We start from the raw sequence: 22,295 nt of genomic DNA on the forward strand, positions 1-22,295 counted from the left end.
CGTCCGGCGGGGGGGATCGGGGAGCGCGGCCCACGCACCGGCCGCGGGCGGGGAGGCGGCCGCAGGGTTAACACCTGCGGCTGGTGATGGTTTTGCACTGTGTAGGGGACGGTGTCTCCTTGCAGGGCATATAGCGTCACTGCAGGGCTGTTGCTTGTGTTTCCTCCCCTGCTCTGAAGCGGCTTTTGTCAGTAACCGTGTGCCCTCCGCTCCTTTGCCTTTCCCCCTGCACTACAGGTATTAAAGATGGGCCGTCGAGCCCGCCAGGAGTTCTTTCCAGACGAAAATCTCAGAAGGAAGAATTCCCCGCCTGCTTACCTTGGAGAGGTGGGTGTCCTGTCAGGAGAACCTGTCTGTAATCCTGCTGGTGTCCCCACTGGAGGATTCTTCATTTCTTCTGAGATTCTTTCCCGTATGGTGCGCTCTGTCCTTTAAAGTTTGTCCTTAGAGTTGGGACCTCTGTGAGTGTGCTGTCCCTTTACTGGTGTTGCCTTCTGCATGATGTGTAGTTTTCACACAGGGTTGTATCTGAGGCTGTGGTTTCTCACATGTGAGGTATGGAGAGTAGCATCCAACAGAACTTGGGGCCTCTCCCTCCTGTACATGCTTATCTTCCATGGGAATTAAAATATGAACAGGCACATAATTTTGTGACCAGTTTTGCTGCCATCTGTGGTAGCAAGACAAAGTACAGGTAAGCAGATGCATTACTTTTGCACTTTGCTTTTGCTAGAGCCAGAGTACAGTATCTGAGATGATCAGTATCAAGTTTGTATAGTGACGCTCTTTTTCCTTTCCTCCATGCACAGGCTACAGAGGTCATGCTAGGAGCCAGCTTTGCAGCATCTGAGACTTTGTCTTGAGGGTAATAACATGCAAACTCAGTTCCCACTTGGCTTTGGAGAAAAACTTTTGTTCAGTCTGTTTTGTCAGTACACCTTCAAAATGTAGAAGAATGTCTGGAACCCCTGTTTCACAGGAGAGTCAGGCAACATCCTCTAATACCCAGAAAGATGAATTCTGGACCCTTTTGATTCACTTTCTTGCTTACCACTGCAGAATACTCAAATTCTACTGGGCAGTTTGTTCTCTGATGTTAGCATGGCTTCTCCACAGGCATCTCCTGCTGGAAGGAGCACCTGTCAAGAAATGCCTTACAGATTTTTCTCCCTGACACCTTCAGATGGACAAAAGGGTCGTCAGACTTCCGTCTTATTGATGGCGATACTTGTTTCAATGAGATGATACTTAGCTTTTTTGCAATGCCAGTAGTGGTCTCCAGTATACCGTGTCCTCAGCGTCTTTAAATTGCGAAACTGCTTTGCCCTGCTTGCCACCCTGGCAACAGCTGTGCTTCAAGCTACTGTGCTCTGAGCCCTGGGACTTTCTGTCTTGGGAGTGGCTACTCTCTGCTTTTCTGTGCCGTGACAAAACTCTCCTGTTACACTGAGTAGTTGTGTCCCAGCCATCTATGCCAAGATGGTTTTGTGGGGGGTTATTTCCTTGGAGTCCCTGCAGTTCTGTTGAAAATACACTGTTATGGCTTAGCTTACAATAACACCTCATAGAACAGGCTTTTTTTTTGCTGGAGAAAGTATGCTCTTTTCTCTTGATAGGCATAATGGAGAATCATCTCCCACCTATGCGTTCTCCCTTTGCCGGGTATGCTGTAGGAATTCAGGAGGGATTCCGTGAGGGAGTTTGGAGAAGGCATAATTTAAGTAATTGAAGTAACCGTGGGCCTCATAGGTAAAGAAAGTCTTAAAGAAACCAGCTGGTGATTTAAGTGGGTGTAATCATTGGTTAGCCTCCAGATTAGGGTGGCTCACTGTCAGATTGTTCTCTTACTGGAACTGGCTGTCCTAGTTCATGGACTGATTCCCTGGTTAGGAAGAGACCAGGGTGTGATGTAGGGGTATGGCTGACTGACTGTAACTAACTGCAGTTGTACTTGGTGTGTCTTGCATCATAGCCACTATAACAGCTGGGAAGAGATTGTAAAGGCTCCAGTCCTTGGGCACCCCTGGAGAGGACTGAGAAGTAGTTACAGTCTTCTGTGTGAAAGCAGTGAGCTTTTCAGCAGCAGAAGGGTGAGGCCTTCCACGCCTTACAAGATTCAAATATGTTATTACTGGATCTTAACCACCAGGAAGAACCGTTTGTGTCAATAGTCTCCCCTCAGACAGTTCTTTGTTGCTAAATGTTGCTGTTAACTGAAAACCTTGGAGCTACTGGAGAAGAGACAAAATCCACTATAAATGATCTTCAGTGTTTTCCTTTGATCCAGAATTGGAGGGTTCTCATACACGATCATATTTGATACCAAAGTGAGCATTTAATAGAACTAATATTGTTTTTCCCTTCACCCTAGATTGGCAATCACTTTTACTTTTCTGGAAGCCTGGCCTTGGCTTGCCTCCAAGTGGTGGGGTCAGCTGTTACAATGGATGTCTCATTCAGCCATCTGGTCATCTTGAAACCTTTTCAAGGAACTTTCCCAAAAGAAACAATTTATTTGCAAAATAAAAAAATAAAAAAACCCAACAGTACTTTTTTCTGGAACTGGCAGTAGTAGAGGAGGCCCCATGTAATTAATGGAGGTTTATTGCTGATTCTGAAGACAAAGAGGTTTGTCTTAAACCTTTGCTATGTTCACACCTTCATGTGCAGTTTCTCATTCAGGATGGTGATTCTGCCCTCAGTAATTCCTCAGGGATTTAAAACTGTTTTAAGATTTGCCTTGACTTTTTTTTAATTCCATTTCAATCCACCCAGTTTCCACCCAACTCAAATTTCTGGTTTGAACATATCATTTGTGCTATTGTTTTGGTCTTTTCATGACACTAAGAACCGTCCATGAAGTGCTTTCATGTCAGAGCAGCTTGCTTGAAGGAAGCAAAAAGTACCTGTCTATCCATGTTTCAACATTTGGGCTTGTTACAAGGAAATTCACTTCGAGGGGTGAATAACACATCTAACATAATTAAAAAGATCTTTGTTTTGAAGTCAATAGGCAAATCATCTGACTTGGAGCATAGATTTTTATCAGATCACTGCTGATCTCTTCTTGACCTGGACTCTGTCTTCCAAAAGAGACTTCAAACAATGGTACATCTCCTCAACTGTGTGTCTTCTCTCACAAATGTGTTGTTAAAACCTCCTTCCCTCGGGCACAACTGCAATCTCTTGTGCCTTGTAGCCTAATTTACTTACCCAAGCTGTATGAAAACAGTATGATATCTTAGTATCTTTTCAGTGCCTGTTGTGTGTATGTATCTCTCACGATAAGTTCCTTAACTACAGTGGTGTATCTGTAATTCCTCTGCCTCAGTCTCTCATAATTCCCATTCCTGTGTGGAAGTGTCTGCATTACCTTCAAATTTAGAACTGTCTTCTCAAGGGGCTCACTAGGGTCGCAAAGCTCGCAGTCTGCCATCTGACATGCAGACCTTCCCTGCCGTTTCAGAAGTGCAAGTGCTAACAAACTACACAGCAGCTATGTATTATTTCATGAAGCAAGAAGGAACATGATTATTTGCTGTAATTGGCGCAGTCAGCATCCTCCTGCAGCAACGGCTGTGCTCGTTCCTGGCCTTTAGAGCTCCTTGGCAAATCGGCAGGCACTTCTTGGGCACCCAGGGGAATATGCCGTAAATGGGAATTCCTAGAGATAAATCTGCTTGCTGCATGCCAGAACGCCGCATTTCAAACATTCATTTTCAGAGGGGTAATGTATCCATTTTTCCATTGGGAGGCCTTTCCCATCCCCTGGCTTGATGTGTTACTTTTTACTCATCTTGATGCTGTCAAGTTTCTGACAAAATGGGACAAACTCAAGCTGGTCATGTTATTTGTATAATGGGAGGGGCAGATCATATAATGAGATCTGTTGAAGATCTTTGCGGTCCCATCCTACCAAGACTTCTGGACACTTCTCTAGAATAAAAGTCAAACCTTTTTCCTGGCTCTAACATCGCTACATCCAACAGCCTGACTGCTGGCTTGGTGACATCCACCAAAAGAAGCTGTTTGGCCAGGTTTGGAGCTCTTGAGGAGATTGATTTGGAAAACTGAGCGGAAAAGCCCTTTTTTTAAAATAGATCAGCAATTTTTTCCTTTTCTGTGTCTCAGCAAGAACGAACTCTTTGCTGTTGCATAAGCAATCAGTATGCAAAAATATTGTAATGTTATCCTGCTTCCACAGTCTGTTTTCTCTTCATCCTACAGCGAGGGGATTCCCTTGGGACATTGTTCAAGACTTCCCTGGTTTCTGTCTCTTACAGTCTCATTATGATGTTGTTGGTGTCTCTCTGGCAGCACTTTGTAGATCCTTTGAGTGGAGACTGCTTTAATAGGCAGTATGTCAACCTAAAGCATGAGGGTTTTCCAGGCTGTGTTGAGAATATCTCCACACAGGTAAGACAGGATCACTTTCATTTTATATCAGGGTTTGCCTGAAAATCATCCAAGTTCCTTACTGGTTCTCTTCCCCACGTTTCACCAAAACCTGGGGAAAGGCTCTGTGCTTCCACTTCTGAAAGTATGTTCTTGTCTTGTTGTCCTACCTGATATTTGTAAGCTTGTGTATGTAGTTGTGGTCCTTGGGTGATAATTGAACATGAGCATTTCTGTGCTGTAAAAAATACCTTATTCAGGGTAGATTCGTGTAGACAGACAAAAGCTTGAGCCACTTCCACTGCATATTGGAAAGATGTTCCCATAGATGAATTTTTGCAAAGCAGCTGTTTGGACTTCCACCACCCAGCTTACAAACACTCCTGGCAGTGATTCTTTAGGCTGACATCCAGGCATCGTTTAAATAGGACTCAGTTATCTAAACCAAGTGAATAAACAACTGCAAATAAATTGCTGAGGGTGAAATCTTTGTGGAAGATTGCTCAAAGAAGTGGTTTTGTAATTGGTTTTCCAACATGTGTTGTCCAGCTATATTTCCTTCTGTGCTGCTGTGAGTCCTGTACCACTTGGGCTCTGTACATCCAGAGAAGCTTAGGTCATGTTGGGCCCCACAGAAGCCTTTCTGCTCTATGGTGTGGGAACAAACGGGTTGCTGGCTGACAGATACTTCCAACAGATTTTACCAGTTGGGTGAATCTGGTTTCATTTTTGCTGCTCACAGATACGGATACTTCTGTACCCCAGCTGCCCTAACCTGCATGTTGTCTATCTCTGCTCCTGTTGTGGTAAGACTGTAAGACCAGATGACTAAGTGGACTCAGATGCCAAACCACTTTAATCAGAGATATATGAAATTTATTAATCACATGTTCTGTGTTCCACAGGAGAGATGATGTAGTCCAGAAGAAGTCAGGTGGATTAGTGTAGTGGTTCCAGCCATCCTGTGTGTTCTCCTGGTGCAGGATCGTGGAGTGCTCTAGATTCTCTAGAGTGATTCTGAACACTGTCACTTCTAGGATTGCATAGAGATTACCGGATCTTTAATTGCCTCGTTCTTGCATTTGGTGCCTAACAACTGGTTGTCACCACTCCTGGTGCTGGCAGCCTGCTCATCAGAAAGGTTTTCAACCAGTTTGCAACTTTCACAGTGATTAACAGGCTGTTTTCCTTGAGTTACTCATCTACCCCATAACTAAGGTATTCCTTTATACCATAGGGTTAGCTAAAGTTCATCTGCTAAAGCTAACACTGTTGTCAGCTATGCCTATCTTATGCTAACTGCTACAGCTCCTGCTCCCAGTGGAGAATCTGACCTTGGCTTGAGAAACAGTAGCTGCTGAAAAAAGGGTTGCAGCCTGCCATGGTGTATAACCCCCAGTATGAGTAGTCCAGTATCAGTTCAGGTCTCTGGCGTGATTGCAGAGCCTATCCAGTGTCCTACACACCTGAATAATTTGGGTTTTCTCATGCTGTAGAGAGAAGGAACTAAGTCTTCTCTTGCTGTCATTATAGGTTTTTTTTCTTTAGTATGCCTTTCAAGGGTCTGCTTGCTAACGGTTTCCTGCCTCTGCAGTGAAACAGGCATGCTTCATAGCATCACAGTTGGTATATGCCTAAATGACCAGATATAAAATCTCACAATGGCAGGATCGACTTTGTTCTGTGTTCAAATGAATAAGGTTGCAAAGGATGTGCTGTGGAACAGCCATTCATATCAGCGTTCAAGCTATTTTGTGCAGGCTTCCATAGTTCTTCCTTTTAACTTCTTTCTCTTTCTTTCCCTCCCGATCCTTCTAGGATGAAGACCCTGAGGAAAAGGTTGACCATGTAAGACTAGAGGCTTTCTAGGTAGATGCTGGCTCCTCTGAAGGGGACTAGACGGACTAACCTATTCATGTGTCTGGAGACTACCTTAAGAGGGGACTCTTGTATTTGAGATGAAGACAGAGTTTGCCTCAGATGCAGTGCCTCTCCTGCATCTTCTGTTCCTGTTGCTGACACATTTTTTATTGTCATTGTAACAGCTGCTCTTATCAGCTGCTGCATCTTGTTCTAAGGTCACAGATGTATATGTGGCCATTGGAAAGATACTCTATTTTCATTTAAAAGTCAGGGCAGCAATTAGCTCATGGAGTATAAAACCTTACTGAGCCTAGCTTTGCTGTCCAGTATGGTTAGCTTGCTCTCATAACATGAAAACTTGTCTTCAGGGATTACGAAGTCTTGCTGGTGTCCCAGAGGAGAGGGCCAGCCATTAGTAACAGGGACGTGTGCCTTTCTATTTTCTATGAGTCTTTACTTTTTATTGCACCAGCACTGAAATGCTAATATCTGTGGTTGTGGTTAATAGGATGGCATAGTGCTTTTTACCAGGCTCCTGTTATACAGAGAAAAGGAATACACGTGTCCTTTCTTGTCTTGCGGCAAAGCTAAAATACATCTCAGCATTCATTTGGCATTAGAAGCCAGGGTGGTGCTATTCAGAACAACCTGAGAACTAGTACCTGTTTCTGTTAAAGTTTTTAGGCTAATTGTCTTGCGTTCTTCCTAACCATGGAACTGGTGTTGCCCAGTTTTTCCTGGGTAGAGTTGCTCTCTGTATAAGTTAGACAATTAAAGCATTCTCTCCTGTACTCTTAATTCCTTCTGCTGAAGCACCAGCCCTGTACTGGTAGCATAGTAGATTCATTTGTGAAATTTAAAGCCCAGAAAACAAACCCGTAGCACCCATCTCATTAATTCTGGCCTCAGAAGGGTACGCTCATCCCAAGGAGTCAAGACTATTCAGATTAGCTCAGTTTTCTCTTGGTAGTGGTAGAGACGATATTGTAGGAATGATCCACTGGGTTTACTCGTCAGTGATGGATGGTTCAGGACTGTGCCCAGAGCACTTTTCCATTTATCTGGCAAAAATACCTCCCACTGATGGGTATAGTTTTGGGGACTGGTTACCCAATAGAAATTTTTCCTGATAATTGATCTAAACTTCCACTCACCCACACTGGAGCCAGTCCTTACAGTCATTTCACTGGAACTAATTCCACCTCCATACAGTGCCCTAAATCATTGATTCCCAAGGTCTGCTGTACTGAGTGGTGACTGGTCACATGCCACAGGCGCCTTCTTGCTCCTGGCTGCTAAATTTCATTAAAGTAACTAAACTGATGTGACTCTTCCACATGAGCAATTGCTGCTTCAGGGGTGTTATGCAATGGTGCCTGGCAAGGAGATTTTCCTTAGCATAAAGTGATCCTGCACCCTTTATTCAGGCTTGTGCTCTTAAGCATCACAGTCACACTTTATAATATTTTTCTGTTTGTGAATGCCTGTGAAGGGTAACAAAATGGTTAACTGTGTGTTGAGAAATCTAACTGATCAGTAAGATGCTTCTAACTTATAACACTATATGCTTACAAACTTCTGTTAATTGTATCATAAGTCTCTTCCAAACCAATTATTAGTGGAACTTTATATTATAAAGTGTGATCCAAAACTTGTTGCAGTATATCCCTCCCTTAGTCATTGCCTGGCCAAGCTGACATACTTGGCTTCTTGAATCATTTGTCCGAAGTTGGCCCCTTCGTCCCCCTGATGGCTCATGTAACCCTTCTCTGAACTCCCTTTGGGCTGTGCTGAGTGTTACAATCTGAACTCTTGCTGGATTTGGTCCCTTTCCTCTTGCTGCGCTGAAGATACTTTGTGGCTGCCTGAATAGTAGCAAACAGTCCCATCTGGGCTGTGGATGTGAACATACCTGCTGAAGTCCTGCCCTCCAGCCACATGCCTGCTCTGAGACTTGTTTTGTATCCCCTGGCAAACCACTCGTTTTCGATCTGAATTTTTGCCAGTTGAATCACTCATTTGGCTGCACCTTCCAAGGCTGCCTGGGACATTTAGCCAAAGGCTGTAAGGCTCATCAATGGTATAATAAAGGGTGTATCCTAATATCTCAGTTAATTTGCAGAGGCAGAATAGGCAGGAGGAGTATGAATATGGCCATGAGCCAGGATTTTGCTGGGTTCTCTTCCTGGCTTTGCCACGGATTTGCTTTCAGGCCTTGGAGAAGTCCCTCCTCTAGTTTGCTTTAGTCCCTGTCTGAAAGAAGGGCTCGAGCTTTATGCAGAAGAACTGTGGGGATTCCCTAAATGCAGGTCCACAGGGGGATTTAGATGCCTTATCCTCATAGCAAAATCCACAGCCTGTATTAGAAACCTGCGTAGTATGCAGACTGAGATTGTCAGGGCCTGGATTGGATTGGCCTGTGGATCTATTAAGGTGGTAAAGAGTGTCTAGGGACTGCAGTGTGTCTGAAAGCCTGTCCTTCCATGGGGTTCTGGCCCTGTTCTGAGATGTCTGGGAGTGCATGTGCACTAGCAGTGAGTGATCCTGATCCCCATCCTGCGTTTGGTAGCCTTCAGCAGTGGAGCAGGGCTTTTCCTTGCCTTCGGGGACCTGCAGGGATGCAGATGTTAATTTTGACATTGAAGCCTCTGGCTTTATACATCAACTTAAAGATTAAACCCACCATCTCCTTTCCAAGCTGGAAGATACTGATTTTATTGTCCTTTTTCTCCTCCTGAAAGATGTATCATGTAATGTTTCCCACCTCCCTAGAGAATATTATATAGAATGACAAAGCTATGAGCTGTTCTGGATCTGAGAACGCTCTCAGTCCTTTCTCCTGAAGTCACTCTGCTTTGCAAATGGAACTGAAAGAACTTTTGGGCTGCAGGGAAAGGCTTTCTAACTGAAAGCAACAATATCTGAGTGGGAAGATATCTGTTCCAGTCCTAATGAGTCCAGCTGGGACCTTGTTCTCTAGTTGTGCTTTGGTAGACATGCCATAGGTAGTCTCAAGGTCCTTCATGGACTAAAGTGAGGAAAGCACCTGATTTCTCACTCTTAGCTAGGTGGATGCTGACCTCTGTGGCGCTATACCACTCAAAGTTTCAGTGATGACATGCTTTAAGGCATCAATTGGAAAGAGGATTTGAGGATCTGACCTCTCAAGAAGGGGCAACAAGTCCTTCTGTAGTTGTAGTTCCCAGCGCTTTTAAAACAAGTTGGGTGGAAAAATGGGCTGTTGCTTTTTAGGTTAAGACAACATGTCAGGAACAATTGTTTTCAATGAATGCTTGTTGGAAGAACAACTATCAAAAAAAATGTAAGTACCTGAAATGTGAAGCCAATTGTGGACTTACATTTTTGGTGGGGTTGTTTGAGTGAGTGTACTTGCATCCTAAAATATAGTGCAGAATGATGCAGAGATCCCCTGGTGAGAAGCAACCTGCACTCTGCCTGGGGAGCTACCAGCTCGGTTACCAGAACTACCTGAAGCTAGACCGTTTCCAGACTCCAACTGACTCACATGGATCCTGCTTGCAGGTGTGTCTGCACCTGTGGTGTAGACATGGCCTGGGGCTTGATGTGATCAGGGCCTTTAATCAGAGCGGTATTTTCCTGACCCAGTTCTTACCCTTGCACAGTGGTTGGCACCCAGCTCCAAACTCTCATTCCATTGTCTGGTCTGGTCTGGATCTGCCCAGCAGCCCCCCCAAGTGCTCCTCCCCACACCCCCTGAAACTTAGAAACATGTGACTGAGGAGCCCAGCACTGGCTGTACTCAGCTGCGTGCTTACTGGGGGATCTTATTTGTGTAAAAATAATCGCAGTGGTTTAGGCACTGTCCAACCACTCTACTTCAGAGAGCTGATGACCTAAGAAGTTGTCTATAATTGTAATGGAGTCCCTTATAGCCCATTTTGTGTCTACAACTTGCATTGCAGTAAGATCTAGAGAGTGTTGGTGTGTACCTGGGATAAAAATTTCCTGTTCCCAAAGACCTTATGGTCTGACTGCGTTGGTTTTCTCTAGCATCCTGTTCTCCCCTGTGATCTTCAGCTTGTAGAAGAGCCCTCACCAGGGGTTAGCTGCATTTTCTATACGTCACGTTTCCAGAGTTTTGCCTTCTTAGGCGTGCAATTGGGAGTGGGGTAGACTGACAGTAGATAACTCTTGAAACAACTGGCACCTCTGAGAACCTGCGAGGGTTCTCTGAAACAGAATTTCCTGTAGCTGTTGCACATTGTGAATGCCCGTTTGCTTGTTTGTCCTGGGCTGAGCTGAGTTTGTCCCTCCATGTCCCAGAGTTTCGGTCATCTGTTTGCATTCTTGCATTGTGCTAATAAACACCCTCTACCAAAGGGAACCAGCATCCAAGGAAGCACTGGCTTTTTTACCTGCTTCCTCTTTTACAGTCATTGCTTCTTTTTTTCCAGTGGTCTTCTGGTTGCTTGTAGAAATGCTGGACTCCCAGCCAGTTCCCGGGGACCGCTCAGCTGGAAGTTGGCCAGATTCTCCAGGAGGAATCTAAAAAATGCATCTGAACTTTTGTTCCCTAATTAGGCCAACTTCCCCAGTGTGAGCCCCAGCACTGCATGGCCTGGAGCTCCCCAAGGCCTTGCGCTGCCTCTCTCCCGTGCACCCCGAGTGCCTGGCCAGCAGGGCAGTTATTTTCAGCTTTCTGAGGTTATCTACTAGCCTTTTGATGACATCTACTGAAATAGATTTCTAGTCAGCCATGTTTCCCAGCCTTTCTAGTAGTATCCTCCCTGCTTGACTACCTTGATGTGGATTAGGGACAATCCCATTGAAAACAATTTTATTCAAAGCTTTTCCTTTTATTTTCCACACATTTAGTTCATGTTGTGAGTGCTCCTGGACCCACCTAACGGCAGCAAAAGAACTGTAGGAGTGGTGGAAATGGATGGGAACGTGTCTGACAGTATGTAGCACAAGGTAGTAGTGAACCGTTTGAGAGGTGTTTATGCCTGGGGGGTCTGGAGGGGCACTGCCCTGTAACTGTGGGTTGTGAGAGGATTCTACCTGGTAACCCCTTGCTCAGAGAATCAGATCATGTGCTGCTTCACTGTTTTCGTGCAGGGGAGAGCAGTAACTCTTGAGACAGGTTAAGGTGCCAAATGCTACAATATGACAGCTTTCCTAGCACGCGTAAGCTGACCGGGTAGCTGACCACTGTTTTAGGGAAGAAATTCTTGATGGCTGTTTAACAGTATGAGCTTTACCTGCTGTGATAGATGACAGAGAACAGTTAAAGCTGCTCAAGAACTTTTTCTGTCTCAATAGCACCTTCCCTAGTAAAGGAAGGTCAGTGACCATGAAGAAGGACAGTTTGTGGGTGAAATGAAAATCCAGTATTTTCTACTAGGCATTTAAGACGACCTGAAGTCCTTGGAGGGGATTCATTAAAATCAGATGCACTACTTGAGCAATCTGTGGACACGATAAAGAGGGCTGGCAGAGATGGGCTGTTCTTTGCAAAAAGCCAAGGCTTGCATAGATCTGGGAACTGAGACCTTTTTGATATCATATATGCTCTGAGATTTGTATAGATTATAAGTGTTATGTGGCTGCTTGGAAGCAGTGGGGCTATTTGACTTATAGCTCCTTAATTGGCAGCAGTCAAAACTAATTCATCAGGCCTGTTTGTGGAGATTTGCTTTTTCTCAGTCAGGGGAGCCCCAGGCAACTTACTGGTGAAGATGAAACTCGAGGCTGACCATACTTCTACTTCATGGTCAATAATGGATAAAAACAAGGTGCTTACATACTGTATAAAATCTCACAGTGTTTGTAAATTGGGCGCAACATAGATCCCACATGTTTTATGAGATGTGTTACATGGTAGAAAAATTGTGTGCCCTCTGTTGCATGCTGTCAATGTCATTTGAGTCCCTGCTTCCCTGCACAGTGTGTTCGCCGTTTCAAAGGAGTTGTCATGTTGATGAAGGTAAATTAATCCATATTTCCAGACCTGCCTGAGAATCTGAGGGACCCAACATGTCTGTAATCTGCCTGTGTTGTGGTAGGTCCTAAAAGAAACTTTGCTGGACCCTCAGGATCCAGAGACACACAAGATAGTTGCTTCCGTGAGGGAAGCAACATCCAACGAGCACCTTTGAAAATGCAGACATGATCTGACAAGTGGCCTGGAAATTTCTGCCTTAATGGGGAAGCCAAATTAGAATTCTACATCTGTCTGATAAGAAAGAGTCTGACTACAGATAAAGAAGAAGGTAGAGTTTCTACTTTAAGGCAAGAGAGATGGAATTCAGGCCAGTCATTTTTCAAAGGGAGTGATAAAATACCGATTATGTGGTAGTATGAAAGTGTTGGTAAGGAAGGTGGTCTGAGAAATACTGGAGAAGTGCCATCATAAAAACGGTGAACTAAATTTCTGAGAAAGAACAACATAAAAGGCCCAGACCATGGCAATGTTGCTTGAAAAGGTGTACAATCTGCACAAACTAAGGTAGAGGAAATCTTCTGGAGATAAATAACAGATAAAACTTAAGTGGAAAAGAGACTGAGCAGCAAGAGCTGAGAGAGAGAACACTGTTGTCAGGAGCTGGTGGAATCTCAGTGTTTTGGACACCAAACCGTTTGGGTGTATAGCTTAGCTTTGCATTGGGGAACATACATAAAAATGTTGCCGAAGTATAATAGATAGATACCAATAAGTTCTGATCATTTAAAGACCTCAGTCTCTTTCACCAAAAAGGTGTGTTCAGGAGCACATTTGCTCCATTACAGAAGAACAATGTCCTCTGTTTCTGCTCTGCTCCCTCTGGGGTTGATGTTTTTCCCACTTTCTGCCTTGCAAGCTCTTGCTTGCAGCTGTGGTGGCCCTACCTGTCACCATATTGTGGCAATGCCCGACATTGCATTCTCAATTGTAAATTATGCTGAGGTTTTTGGAAATGTGAAAGTATATGAAGGTAAGTTTATTTACTTGACAAAAGTGCATGTGGCATGTGACCTTATTACTGCACTTTCCAGGCAACTAACAAAGAAAAGCTATTTATTCTCAGCTGACAGTTAACATTACCTTTCCTGTTGCTAGTGCTCCTGTGGGTAGTTCAAAAAGAATTACCTGATTTATTGCAAGAGGAATAAAAGGACCTGTAGGTATATGTGAGGTGGTTGTCAGGGTTTGACAGACATCCAGGGTTTCCTGGTGTGTATGATCAATGGGAAGATGTAGTAACATTGGCAAGACATTGGAATCAAACCCCTAGATGCCGTGGAGTCATGCCCTGTGCAAAGACTGGGGCAGTCATTGCCCTCTGATCTAGAGTGCCTAACTTGAGATATCTTGGATCTGAAGGCTAGTTTTGACGATGAGGGAATTAAATTGCAGGTGTGTTGGAATGCCCTGGAGATGCTGCATTCTCCCTCAGCCTTATGGCCCTGGTTCTTTGGTGACATTTGTGTATCTATCTTCCACCTTTGTGAGGAGTTGTGTGTTGGGAACATGGCCTGCTGGCTATCTGGGAGATGGTGCGAGGGGAAGAGGGTTGTTTGCATGGGAAGGATCTGTGTGGGAGGGAGTGTGTTTTGGGGTAGGTGTGTGTGTAATGGGAATAGGGTTGTTTATGTGGGCATGCACGCCCATATGTGGTGTGTTTTTCCCCTTTTTCCTGGGCTCTGGGTGTGTCCAGATCAACTGAATTCAAAATGCTCCTTTTTTGGCACTGTAGCCTCTTCTCTGGTTTGGCATCTTAAGAATCTGGGGAAATCGTTTAAAGATCAGAAAACTCCATTCACTTGGGCCCCTGAAGGCTTCACATTCTGTGACATGGTCATTCCAGTCGACTGAGCTCTGTCCCCTGCGGATGAGCCCATATAAGGAGGCTGTTTCCTGCGTTTCACGCTCCCTGCCTGTCCCTCTGCCCTCCTGTGCTCCCTTTGCCGAAGAAAGCTGATATTTTGGGACTGCAGCTCCTGCCTCAGTCCTGCTCCCTGTTTATTTTTGGAGGATGACTATTTTTGCTCCTATCGGGGAGCTATGCAGGGTCGTGCCCCCTCCCTGCAGCAGGCAGTGGCTGCCCCTGGCAGGGTCTCTTCATTTCCCACACTCACAAACAATGCTTCTGCCTCAAGAAATAAACATGGGAGACCCCTACCATCAGGGGTTAGCTCGGCCCCTTCCTCATCTGTGGCAAGAGGTAATTTGGCTTTTGCTCAGGGTTGACCCCACCACACATGCAGGGTCCCCTCTGTCAAGTCAAAAATCCTCAGGAGTCACACAGCCCATTCCCTTTCTTAACAAAAGCTGTGGGAGCCACCTGCCTCCCCCACCATTGCTCCAGCTTAGACTCATTTGCAGTTATAATTTTTCCCCAATTTGGGACATCTTTTACCCAATCACCTTTTCTCATAATGGCCCCTTCACAGGTCCCCATCACCCATCTTCCTCACTGGTCACCATCAACTGGGAGCTATATAAACATGTTTATGCACTGGGTTCACTTTGCCCCTCTCCTTTCACCACTGCCTGTCATGCAAAACACTGAAGCCACTGCTGTACCAGGTGCTTCAGGCAGGGGGAACTGAGCCCAAAAGTGCCAGAGGCAGCGGGCAGCTCCCACAAGGCAGGAAATTGTGGCCCTGCTCTTTGAAAATTCCCATTGTATATTTGAAAATTCCCAAGCTGAATTCCTGTTCTCTCTTGCCGCTCAGCAGTGCCACACAAGACAATGCAAGAAAATAGCGGGGAGTGTCTTTAAGCTCCAGATGAACTTCCCCTGTAACATTTCAGTGGTGGGGTTCATCTCACCTAACTTTAGAGGTGTTTGGTATAGCTGCCTGTATCTGAACTTGGCATCTAACTTCTTATTCTAGGCAGTGGACAAAAGCAGACACTTTTTAGGAACAATTCTTCATCTAAAACAACACGTCTAAAACAAGTTGACTTGTACCCTAGGAAACATGTAGCATGTGGTAGGTCCCACTGAAATGTGGGCAGCAGTAACAAACGAGTTCCCGGTGAAACATATTTTGCCACAAGAATGCATCCTCTGTGGATCAGTCTGCCAGTGTACTGTGTGTCCTGGACAAATCAAAGGCACACAGACCTGAAACTTGCCAAGATACTGATTAGAGTCATATGTCTTTTGCTTACAGGGACACCTAAAAACCTGTCCTGCAATATTTGTCTTCCTTTTGTTTTATGAATAAATAGCTTTTTAAACACTATCTCTCCATCTGCTATTTGGTAAAGCGTTACATTAGTGTGTGTGGACCTGTTGTCTCAATTGGTTTGACTTTGCCTTGACTGGACCTGGCTGTAACATGTCTCTTCTCTATTAAAGGGTCCACCACCTAAACCCCCACGCCGGCAAGGAGGCTGGGCAGATGATCCTGCAGTGGCAGCTACCAAGTGAGTCCTCACCTCTTTCCTTACTAAGAGTGGCTTAGGCATGGATTAAGTGAACGTCACTAGTTGGGCTTAGTTGTCACAGGCATTGGAACAGTTTTTCTGGATCTTGTAGGTGGCCTGTCTATCCAATACCATTGTAGCTCCTTCAGACCATTTGAAGTATTGCTCTTGCTTGGTTCTGCTGGCTAGTGGTCTTTATAAATTGGCCTGATGGGTCTCAGAAATGCGTACATGTCGCTGTCTGCCAGAAGCAGTGTATTCCTTACCTGGTACAGTAACTGGAAGGAGTCAAGAACGTAATAAGCATGTTAAATGCAGGAGCTGGGAGGGGGGATTTGACTGGTTGTGTCCTTTCCAGGAGAGTGACACATGACAGTGCCCCACTGACAAGAATGCAATGAACCGTTCAGGATTTAGTGATCAGCCTTGACAGTAAAGGTGAAATTTGTCAATGTTTATGTGTGTGTGGGGTTATGGTATAATGGAGATGGATGGAGATGGTCAGTGAGAAGAGATGGCAGGAAAAAAAGTATACAAATTGTAGAGTGTAGGTTGAGAAGCCTGATGTTTATGAAGGACACCTAAGGGAAAGGAAATACCTGGACATGGTAATAGAATGGGTATGAAAACTGTAAGACAGTTCAGGAGGAGATGACTTGGTTTCAAGCTATTCGTTGTTTTTCAAGCTGTAAAGTTACGCTGGTGTTATATGTCCTGTTCACAGAGCTGAAGGGCTCAGTCATGGGGTGGTGTGAGATTGCTTGTATACATTAAGGCCTATAATAATCTGAACATATACTTTGGAGGTACTCTGATTTATGGGAAAGTTACGTATTTTCTTTCCTGGAACACTGAGAATGGGAGAGGACATCCAGAAACCTGTTATACAGTCAGTACCTCTTGGGAGGTGAGAAAGGTTGTCTATATTGTGGGGTACCCTGTCTGGAAAACAGTACTTTTCTGGGAATTATCACGTTGTTTGTCTCTGAAGAATAAATTGGCTGAAAATCTGAAGACTGGAGTTAAGCAAAGGGATAAAGATCTCAGCCTGCGCTCCTTCTGTTCCTCTCCGGTTTGACTCTGATAATGGTAGTATTTTTCATAGGTTGGCAGCAGCTAGAAGTTGCCATTGCAAAGATGCATCCACATCAGGGTTATAAAAAAAATGCGACTACGCCACCAATGATCCTGAATCTTTGTAGGACTGAGCAGAAGCTTTATAGAAATGTGGTAGCAGAGAACAAGGGTGAATCGCATTGTTTAGGAAAAATAAATTCTGTAATTGTTGGCTAGGTGAAGTACTGGATTGGAGGTAATACAGTTATTCAGGGCTGTGCGTAATGTGCCCTGAAGGACAGTGTACAAGTTCCTAATGTGACAGCACTGTGTCATGTGCTACTTCAGGATGTTTTCCATTGTTTGACGTTAGCTTCATCTGATAGATTTGGAGAAGTAGCTATCAGTGGTGCTTCTCCAGCATCCTAATTGCATGGTTTACAGATATAGCAGGTGTCTGGAGTAAACGCTTCTGTGAGGTTCGATGCAATTTCCCTGGAGAAGCAGAACAGGAGATGGAGGGCTGCAGACCTTTCTACCTGTGAGACCCTGCATAGTGGGACAGGAAATGAAGATGTGCCCCTTGCTCAGTCACGCATACGATATGTCATATTTGACAGCGTTCATTTCATTTGTATTAAGAGCTTTTATTGAATAAATTTTATGAAGGGAAGGTTTGTTCTGTCTTTCTTTAGTCATATGAGGTACAAGGAGTGCAAGTTACCGTGTCTTTTCTTCCCTTCAGCTGTGTATTCTCCCCAAGCTGATGCCTCTCTTGCTCTCCCTTAAAGTCTGAGATGCTGGCCTGTAAGGCTGTCTTTGTGACATATCCCAGAGTAAAGCCTTCATGTGAAAAGTCTGAGTCATCGGCTGATGTCATACCAAGTTACTGTAGCTTTGTTGTTTCTGTTTTCTCAGGCTCTATCTCCCCGCAGCTTTTCAACCAATTTGACTCAGTTTGGAAGCCCATCAAGTTAACTTGCTCCAATTTCACTCATGTAGATGTAGTTCGAATAACATGCTTCTATTGATATATTTGATGTAGGTATTAGCACTTTTATGCCAGTGTAACTGAGCCTGCACTTGGGAATTGTACTGCTTTAAATAATTTGGTTTTCAGAACTGACAGTGTTAAAATGTGATTTTTTTTTTCTTAGAAAGGAAGGATGAGCAGAGTGGCTACAATTAGATTCTCTGTGTTGTATAAATATATTGTGGGTCAGATGGGATACTGCAGCCACTTGAGAAATGATCTTTAGCTGTTTATGTGTTATTCTCTCCCCGTTTGAGGTCTAAGCTTTTAGTTCTGTTTCTGACAGATTCAGCCAGTTGCAGTTGCCCCTTGTTGCTTTTCCTACAGGGGTACTTAAAATCTTTTCTGCTGAATTTCTAGTTCAGAATCTTATAAATGTGAAATGATCACTTGAAATTGTTCTTTGTGTTTCCATTTGGCACACGTTGGAGTAGAATTTAATTTGCACCCTGTTTTTCTGTTTTTCTACCTTTGCTGCTTCCTCTTAGTCCCTTACCTGCCCAGCTCTTGTCATACCTAGGTAAACTTACCAATATTATCACCATCTTGCTGATTCTTTCCATCAGACTACTGCTGTCTCAGACCATTGCAAGAGAGGAAGAGGAGGAGGGCCCTTACATTTTTCCAACCTGTAATGAGTTTTGAAATTAATTCTCACAAGTGGTGTGCAAGTAAGATGAAGTATTTTATCATGACTTCCCATAGTATTTACAAGTGTCAGATATTTAAATTCTTGAGAACTACCAAAATCCTATCTTTTTACTGATAAGTTTTCAAAAGTCAAGCATGGAAAGATTACTTTGGGCCCCTAGTACCTCTGTAGAATAGCTGTCATTGGTAGGAGTCCTATTTTGTACATCTGGATAGTGATGAAAACTGCAGTTAAGTGCAGGTGAGCAAACTCTCAGGCTCGTCCTCTGCAATCAGCAAATAAATGGTGCAAAGTAGTGATGGAAGAATCTTTTTTCCTTACCGATGGGGCCCTCAGCACCTGAATCTGCTGCGTTTATTTTAATTTGTACTCAGAGGGAAGAATCACTCTCTATGAGAAGAGGCAGTCTCTTTGCTGCCCAAGCAATATTCTAGCCCCACTATTAAAGGAAAGGGGACCAGCCAAGAGCCTAGGCAGCCACTTGGGGCCTAGTACCCTGCTGAGAATACATAAATAATAGTAATTACAGCTAGTTTTGCTACAGAAGAAGCTTTCCAACCACTGGATGGAGCCCAAGTGCCATTCTGAACACTGCGCTGATGTCCTTAATGACATCAGTGTTGACACTTGTGACAAGCAAAGCAGAGGTTTATTGTCAGGTTATCTCATGCATCAGAAGGAAGAAACACAAAATGCCTGCCAATGGGAAAAAGAAAAGGGAACTCAGTTTTGCATGCTGGTGAGGATTTGACAAAGGAGAGGTGCTGCTGGGATCCATTTAATTCCAGCGTCTGCTGATCTCATCTATCTGACTTTCCTTATAGAATTTGTTCCGTTTTTCTCCCTATTCATATTTTTATTTCTTTGCTTCTCGGGACACTTCCAGTTTGCTTGGGTCTTTGATCCCTTTGGTCTTGCAGTCAGCCCCTTAAAATTCATACGGTTCTGCAGGCAGCAGCTAGGATTGTTGTGGAATAAACACAGCTCATTTCAGGTGGCCCTGCAAGCAAACGCCAAGTGCTGCTTTCATTAAGAAGCCCCTTCTAGTGCCTGCATATGTATCTTATTTCTTCTACAGGGATCGTGGCAGTTTAGCAACAGGTGCTCCAGCTACAACCATAATTTCTCCTTTCTGACTGATAGGTCATACAGACTTGGAATAATCACGGTTTGACCATGCTGAAGTATTTTGGAACAGAAGTGGTGGCACAGTGTTCAGGAATGCAGTTAAGAAGAAGGGGAATATTAAGGGCCTGTAGGAAGGAAGGGGATGTGGTCAGGGTGACCTTTAGAGAAGGGTAACCCAGCCTTTGTGTAGATATCATTTAGGGCTCTGGAGGGTGGGCAATGGTGAGATTGCACCCTGGAGCTGGAGGAAGGTTGTTTAAGAGATTAAGGGATTTTATGATTCAAGGTCTCTAGAGGTAAGTAAAGTTAAAAACCTCCTGTTTCAGAAATATAGGCTTAAACTATCCTGTGTTGTATCCGTATGAAATGACCCCTGAGAGTGCCTGGTTTATAGAACCTCTAGCCATCCCTGTCTTGCAAGTGGGAGTAGTAAAGTGCTCATGAGCTTCTCTATCTGACACGGTAGGGGAAAGCTTGTGTCATTGCTTCTGCCCTCTACTCCCAGTCCAGCAATGTTGAGGTAAATCCCAGGCTGGGCTTCTCTGTGGCCCTGCCATGTTAGGAGCGGAGCCAGGCTCCTGGTGGTGGGGAAGACGGCAGCCTCACCCTGCATCTTGCAGCCATCTGTGGGTGTCCTCAATGATGTGAAGAGTATAGGCATAAAGGATCAAGGCTGCCAAGTGAGGGGGCACAACTTAGAAGGAGAAGAAAGAAAAGGAAGTCTGATTAAGTTTTGTCTTGAAGTGTCTGTTTTTGGGTTTGTCCCTGCATTGATCTGCAAGGGAATGAGGCAAGTAATGGCCCCTTGGGGACCTTCAGGACTTTCCTCTCAATGTCAGCCGTCATTTTCAATCACCCTCTCCCTCCCAGCCATTAATTTTGGCCCAGGATCATGGGGACTTGTCCATCTATCACTCCTAATTGACACTAAATGATCTGTCAGTTTATTGATGAACGGCAGGAGTGGAATTGTCACAATATATTTTACTTTCTAACAACTCCTCCTGACAATTTTACCTTGTCCATCTCACTCTCCTCACATAAATCTCCATTGGCCTCTCATTCCTTCTCTTGGGCTGATCTGGTGCCAGCCGCCTCCATGCCATCGGCACGCATCAAGGACATCAAGATGGCGGTAAGCTGCAATGTGCAGGCCCAGGGTGGGTTTTTTTTCCTTTCTCTCCCTCCTCCCTCCGCACCTCTTTTTTTTTTTTTTTTTTTTTACTAGGCTGAATGTTCCGGGAATGCTAACAGGCTCTTGTCCTCTTGTCCCTCCATGTCATTGCTGGGGTGATCTCTCCTTGGTGTTTCTGTTTAGACTCAGTAAAGATAACTGGCAGAAAAAGGAAAGTCCCTAAAAGACAGAAGAGTCACCTGAGAATCCCTCAGTACCATGACTGTGATGGTGGAGTTTTTTCCATTTAATCCGGCGTAGTGTGACTTGCAAGGGTTTCCTGCAAAAGGAAAATGCAAGACTTTTGCCCATTCCTGTGTCTTTGCAGTGTCCAGAGGAGCCTGGAAAAAGAGTTGGGCTTTTTTTCCCCTTCCCCCTTTTTTTCCCTTTTCCCCCCTTTTTTTCCCTTTTTCCCCCTTTTTTTCCCTTTTTCCCCCTTTTTTTCCCTTTTTGCCCCTTTTTTTCCCTTTTTGCCCCTATTTTTCCCTTTTTGCCCCTATTTTTCCCTTTTCCCCCCTTTTTTTTCCCTTTTTCCCTTTTGGTTTTTTTAAGCTAGATTTACATTTATTTTTTCTCTGTTAGTGAAGTTTTCTTTGACTTCCTTCTTTTTCCTGAAAGACACTGGCAATGGAAGAACTAGTAGGATTGTTGCCTCTCACTCCCCTAGAAAATGAAGCCTGCATGACAAATACGGAACAGGAGTATGACATTTTTGGTAACAGTCCATGTAAGCTGCTGAGGTGGCACAGTGTGCTCAGGTTGAAGTCTCTTTGATTTTTTTTGATTGAGGACAAACCATCTTCCTTCCTTAGTTCTCTGCATCTCCAAGGAATTTACAAGCAAATTTAGGGAATACTATCCTTGCTGTCCCAAATATTTCTAGTTTAAAAAAGCTAAACCTTCTTGAAGAACACATGCAACTTGCAACCCTTTTGTATCTGTCACAGCCAAGGCTAAAAACTTGTCTGATCTTTGTAGGTCACCTCTAAATTGGCTGTGAAGTCTAGCTTAATGCAGTTTACCTGTGGAAAGAGACCTAAGATGACCTGATCTACTTGCTTGGCCCTATTTCTTCCTCCCCTGGTCCCCCTCCCCATATAACCCCTCTACTATTCTCAAATTCTTAATCCAAGTTCTTAAAATACCTTCTTTCAGAAGCTGTTGCTCTCAGATGACAGCACAAGGTGCCATTCAGTAATAAACCAGTGTTTTTCATTTAAATGTTTTCAGTGAGGTCAATCACAAGTAAAACATCTTAGGCTCGGTACTTCAGAGTCACGAATCTGTTCTCTGTTGTAGGATTTGAAAAAAAAAAACCCACCCAAACCATCCTTAGATACTTTTTCTTTGCATTCTAGTTCTGTCTCGTTAGCAGTCGGTTCTTCTGTGTAACCATGAGGATCAGAAGTGTGCTTTTTGCTTTAAACAGAAACTGAAATGCTCCTGTAACCTCAGGAACCGTTTGGTGTGAGACTTGGCCCTGGTGGTAACTGGAGACCGAAGACGTGATCACTTGGGATAAGAGCCCCTGTTCTCAGGGACCAAAGATGCGTGGTGGATACCTCTAGAAACTGCAGCGCTGTTTTCCCACACA

At 44.3% G+C, this 22,295-nt stretch overlaps 1 protein-coding gene across 1 annotated transcript in view; it reads left to right on the plus strand.

Annotated features, from left to right (window-relative positions):
* Window positions 1–173: 173 nt before the first annotated feature.
* Window positions 174–22,295, plus strand: part of IFT43 (intraflagellar transport 43) — a 45,174-nt gene continuing 23,052 nt past the window's right edge. The window contains exons 1-2 of the mRNA XM_009886977.1: window positions 174–327; window positions 15,591–15,658. Coding sequence (XP_009885279.1) covers window positions 247–327; window positions 15,591–15,658 — 149 coding nt within the window. The 5' untranslated portion in view covers window positions 174–246. The remainder of the gene's footprint in view (window positions 328–15,590; window positions 15,659–22,295) is intronic.

The sequence above is a fragment of the Charadrius vociferus genome, unplaced genomic scaffold (assembly GCF_000708025.1).
Source record: "Charadrius vociferus isolate BGI_N301 unplaced genomic scaffold, ASM70802v2 scaffold14, whole genome shotgun sequence".
Taxonomy (NCBI): Eukaryota; Metazoa; Chordata; class Aves; order Charadriiformes; family Charadriidae; genus Charadrius; species Charadrius vociferus.